General features: G+C 38.4%; 1 protein-coding gene across 2 annotated transcripts in view; it reads right to left on the minus strand.

Annotated features, from left to right (window-relative positions):
• CFAP36 (cilia and flagella associated protein 36) overlaps positions 1–6,000 on the minus strand; it is a gene marked incomplete in the record, with an annotated part of 46,281 nt that overhangs the window by 14,276 nt on the left and 26,005 nt on the right. For both annotated transcript variants that reach the window (XM_073628128.1, XM_073628127.1), the window contains 3 exon segments: positions 1,846–1,921; positions 2,004–2,046; positions 3,097–3,184. In XM_073628128.1, the coding sequence (XP_073484229.1) occupies positions 1,846–1,921; positions 2,004–2,046; positions 3,097–3,184 (207 nt within the window).

The raw sequence follows: 6,000 nt of genomic DNA on the forward strand, positions 1-6,000 counted from the left end.
GTCATTTACAGCAATTTAAATATGTTACACATTATTACTGATAAATATCTGCAGACTATCTAGTAGACAAAGTCTGAAAGCTGATGAGTAGATTTAGAGTATATCAAACACTGCTGAGGAATATATACAGATGTGGATTTACTAAATAATTTGAGAATTTATACAATAAAATGCGTGAAGATTCATTTCAATTATCAATAATGTGCGGAAGAAATAAGTATACAGGAGATTTTCCATTCACTCTATTGGATAATTGAAAATGTTATTGTGCAAACCTTCTCAATTTTTTTAATAAATCCGCCTCAGATGACATTGAAAAATTACAAGTATTGTATATAAAAAGTATACTTAATACTGGGCACTTGAGAGAATATCTAGAGTAGCCAAGCTTTTAACCAGCCTTTTGGACACTGTTCCTCCTACTGACATTAATGATGGGGCATTGTCCCACCCACTGACACGAACAATGGAGAACTATTACATCCACTGACACCAACAATGGGTCACAAATCCTTGATGTCAAAAATGTTGCACTATTTTTCCCACCGACACCAAATATTGGATATTTTTTCTTCCCACTGGCCACATTCTGCCACCCTAAGGGCTTGTTCACACATGTGCGTCAATACCCTGTGTTGATGTGGCATTTAAATGCCTCATGATCGCCCTTCAATGCCCACCATGGACACGGAAAGAAGGTTAAGTGACTCAACTATGCATGGAAATATAGAAACTGGAGTGCAGAAAAGCGGCAGAAGGTGCTCTGGACTGATGATTCAAATGTTGAAATATTTGGCTGTCGCAAAAGATAGTTTGTTAGCGGAGGGCTGGACAGCGGTACAGCAATGAAGCATAGTGAAGGTTCCCTGCAAGTTTAGGGCTGCATTTCTGTAAATGGAGTTGAAGATTTGGTCAGAATCAATAGTGCCCTCCAGGCTGAGAAATATAGGCAGATACTTATGCATCATGCCATACCATCAGGGAGGCGTGTGATTGGCCCCAAATGTATTCTGTAGCAGGACAATGACCCCAAACATACAACCAATGTCATTAAGAACTATCTTCAGCATAAAGAAGAACAAGGAGTGCTGGAAGTGATGGTTTGGCCCCCACAGAGCCCTGACCTCAACATAATCAAATCTGTTTGGGATTACATAAAGAGAAAGAAGGATTTTAGGTAGCCCACATCCACAGAACATCTGTTGTTAGTTCTCCAAGATGTTTGAAACAACCTACCTGCCGAGTTCCTTCAAAAACTGTGCAAAAGTGTACCTAGAAGAATTGATGCTGTTTTGAAGGCAAAGGGTGGTCACACCAAATATTGATTTGATTTAGATTTCTCTTCATTTACTTTTTTTTTATCAAATAAAAAATGGAAACTATTAAACACTTCTATTTCGAAAAGTATTTATAATTTACTTAGAATATATGAATATATATATATATATATATATATATATATATATATATATATATATATATACATATACATACATACATACATACATACATACACACACACACACACACACACACACACACACACACACACACACACACACACACACACACACGGACACGGACAATAGCAATCACTGAGAAAAATCCAACCAAAATAAATGACCGTGCTCCCCACTGTCTGTCAACTGAGGGTGACTACTACAGTCACACAGTACTAATATAGATGTGATTCTTGCCCAGTGCAATGAATAATCCACCAGATGTAGAAATAATCATTGTATACCTTTATTGTTTTGTACAAGTTATACCCATCATCTCTCAGAGTTAAACTTAAAATATCATTTTTTTATTCAGACATGGTAAACTACATTTGTATATTATTACCTTTCTGTGAAGTTGTGACTGCAGCGGAAATGGAAGTTTTGGGGGGATTTTCTACTAAGTTGGCTGCATTTCTTTCCTGAAAACAATACGATAAAATGACAAAAACCTCTAATGTTTCTCCTAATTTTTTTAATTATTTTACTTGAGACTTTACTTACTTTCCTGTGCAACTGTTCAAGCTCATATTCCTCTCTTGATATTCTGAAAGGTAGAAAAACATATTTTACATATATTACTTCCCCTTACTAAAACTTTCACAGTTAAAAAACACAAAAGATTGAACGATTCTTCCTACACATTACCACTTGCCTACTGGGCACTTTTACCCCCTTCCTGCCCAGGCCAATTGCAACACTGTACACTCTGTTTTTTTGAAACAGAGCTTTATTTTGGTGGTATTTAATCGCCACTGGGTTTTTTATTTTTTTTGTTAAACAAATGAAAAAGAGACCGAAAAAAAAGGAAGATTTTTTTTTTAGTTTGTTATAAAATTTTGTAAAAAAAGTAAATTTTTCACCTTCACTGATGTGCGCCGATGAGGCAGCACTGATTGGCAGCACTGGTGGGGACTGTTAGGGCCGCACTGATGATCAGTGCCCTGATTATCGGTATAGATGTCCCGTGTGGATTTGCCGGTTATCGTCTCTCCTCTCACGCTATCAGCGCGAGGAGAGGAATACCGACAACCGGCAAATCCTGTTTACATGGTGATCAGCTGTGATTGGACACATTGATCACATGGTAAAGAGCCACTGTGATTGTCTCTTTACCATCTTTACCACGATCTGTGATCAGCTGTCTCTCAAGGTCACAGCAATCATAGATGCCTGCAGATGTGCGCCGCAGGTGGCGCGCAAGAAGCATGATCACGGGAGGACGATATAGGATGCCCTCCTGGCAATGTGCGACCACACTGTAGCGGTCATTCAGCTACTCAATACAAAGCTGTTCCCCACAGTACCTTGCTTGCTATAAAACATCCCCAGACTTCTGGGTTGTATGACACCTAGGTCACTCAACCTAGAAGATTGAGCACATGGGAAAACGGCACTGAAAGCTGCCTTATAAAAAGGTAGAAATGCCAGTTCATACATATACCTATGCACTCTGTCAAAACATCTACAATCAAATGGATATGCCAAAATATTTCTGAAACACACTATCAGGCAATGCCCTTTGCAGGGATTAAACTTGCCATTCACCACTGACTTTGCTTCCTGTTTTACCACACAAATAGAAATAACCATTTACCTTAATGCTTCAGATAGCAGTCTCATCTCTTGTTGTTCAAGGTCAGACATATTATCTGTACCATTCTGCAAACATTCTGGAAGCACACCTGCAGGAAAAAAAAGGAGATAAGATTTGAGCAATCATACAGCAAAAAAAAAAAAAAAAAAAAATCACATTTAAATGCATCAAGAAATAAATTATATAAAAAGGAGGAAAGTGGTGTTTACTTGAAGCCACTACTCATGTGAAGGATTGCAGTCTACACACAGCACAGGTTTCCTTTAAAATTTTTGTGACAGAAAGAGTTTGAGGTAATGTAACAATTAAAACAATGTATAAAGCAACCATTGTCCAAAAAGATATCGTTTACCTTTATTTCTGGGAACAGAGTGAAGGTAAAACTGGTCATACACTGCTTACATTTGTGGCTGATTCCTGCTTGAATTGGTCAAAAATTCAAGCTGTGGGTGTCCCTAGCATGGGATTAAATAATAAAATAGATTTCTTTTGTTTAACCCACAGGTTGAAAGAGAGAAATCTATAAGTCTATGGCTCCCTAAAGTGAAGTAGTTAAAAATGAGGGAAAGACACAAGGCTCTCTCAGAAAGTTATGGGATTTTTGTTTGGAGGTCATGTGACTGTTATTAAGGTGAGCACCAAAAACAATTAGTATAAAAAGATATAAATTTATTAAGGCATATCAGATAAAAACAACACATCCTTAATACATATTGGGACCTTGAATTGATGCTTGATACATGAAATCAGATGCGCAGGTATGCAGGGGTAGCCAACATGGTTCACAAAATGCTTCATCGGGGCACTACATACATCTATGATTTCATCTAAGTTACAAAAGACATGTCATTAGTATAATAATAATAATAATAAGGAATTGTCTAATTACAGTACATTTTGTATAATGACAACAAACTACATATGCTCACCTGGTCTATAAAATGAATGACTAGAACGCAACATTGCACAGACCATTCACTCATCATGGGAGCACTGACTGGGGCTAATTCCCAATGGAAGTCAGATCCAAACAGGATGGTCGATGGGGAGATTGGATCATGTGTGATTGCCGAGGTTGAGATAATATGACAATCTGAAAATTGCATTATAAAAGTAATAGTAGTATTGGATAAATAAGGGTAATAACACCAAAATATGAGAGTTAGCATTTTGTTACTCTTAATCTAAGCAGGGAAATACTATAGTAAAGGGTAAGCACAGTAGTGAGGGTTTTGGTACTTGTACACATTAAAATAATGTCTTATTTTTGTTCCTTATATTTATTATGATTAGGTTGGTAAAACTTCCAAATTGAGGGTCAGGAGGAAGGATAAAGTAAAGTAATTTATGTAGTATATATGGTATGAATACTGAGACAATAAATCTCATATAGTGCTTACCCTGGGGTCGGTATGACAGTAATGGGATGCATAATCAAATGCCAGATCCCCCCTGTGTATAATAAACCAACCATAGAAATAGGGAAGATACAAAGACGTAAAGCAGAATATAAAATCAGTGAAAAATATATAAAATAATAACCTCCAGCCTCCAAGTCATCAGCAAATGAACCCAAAGGGCTTTGAAGATAAAACCCTTACCTGCTAAGGTAGATAGTGTAGGTTATAGTGAGTCCCTGGGTAGCAACCCGGCAGAGGTGTGTAGCGCGCTACACCACTGAAAGCAAGATGCGTGTGTCGGCAAGAAGCCGACGCCGACACACGCATCTTGCTACACTATCTACTTTAGCAGGTAAGGGTTTTATCTTCAAAGCCTTTGGGTTCATTTGCTATTGACTTGGAGGCTGGGAGGTTATTATTTTATATATTTTTCACCAATTTTCAGATTGTCATATTATCTCTTAGATGAAATCATAGATGTATGCAGTGCCCCGATGAAGCATTTTGCGAAAAACATGTTGGCTACCCCTACATACCTACGCATCAGATTTCATGTATCAATCATCAATTCAGGTCCCAATTTGTATCCCTTAATAAATTTATATCTTTTTATATTAATTGTTGTTTTTGGTGCTCACCTTAATAACAGTCACACGACCGCCAAACAAAAATCCCATAACTTTCTGAGAGAGCCTTGTCTCTTTCCCTACTTTTAGCTATTACCAGGGATTGTGAGGAATTTGTCTGTCTCTGGAAAGTGTCCAACTATATATTTATATAATAAGTGATGTAGTGTATGTGCTCAACAGCTGGCACATGACAGCGCCTAGTTTTGAACTATGTGCCTATACTCACCAGCAGTTGTGAGAGATTTATTTTAAGAAGCCAAAAGATGACAAGAGAAAAAGGATTAAAAAGTTTGAGATCACCTGCCACCAGCTGACTAAAAGGCAGATAGACGAGGAGAGCCGGCAACTTGAAAATCTGTATCAAAGTTAGCTACAGAATAGTGAAGAACAGTTTACATGTTTTCAGCAAATAGTCTTTGTCATAGCCTGGCTATGTAAACTAAACTGTTCTACACTATTCTGTAGCTAAAGACTTAGAAAAGGAGAGCCGGCAACTTGCACATCTGTATCAATCTGCATTCTGTTCGGGCCAGAGCACCAAATATTCAGGTTCCTCGCCTGTCTATTCTGGGACCATGAAGTGAGCGCTAGGGCTGAAACGAATAATCGATAATGAAAATCATTGACAACGATTTTCATTATCGATTAGTTGGTCTGCTAACGGCACACACCTTCCTCCCTGCCTTTCAGTCCTGCCTCCATCCGAGTGTTACAATCCAATCCCCTGTGTACAAGCTGGCGCTGCTGTATACCTTTCTCATACTGGCACTCATGTGACCGGAGACGTCCCGCCCCTCTCCTCCGCTCTTCACGTCAGCACGTACCACCATTGATGGGGCACTATTCCCCCCCCCGGAGCACCAATGATGAGGCAC

This window comes from Aquarana catesbeiana, linkage group LG04, assembly GCF_042186555.1.
Source record: "Aquarana catesbeiana isolate 2022-GZ linkage group LG04, ASM4218655v1, whole genome shotgun sequence".
NCBI lineage: Eukaryota > Metazoa > Chordata > Amphibia > Anura > Ranidae > Aquarana > Aquarana catesbeiana.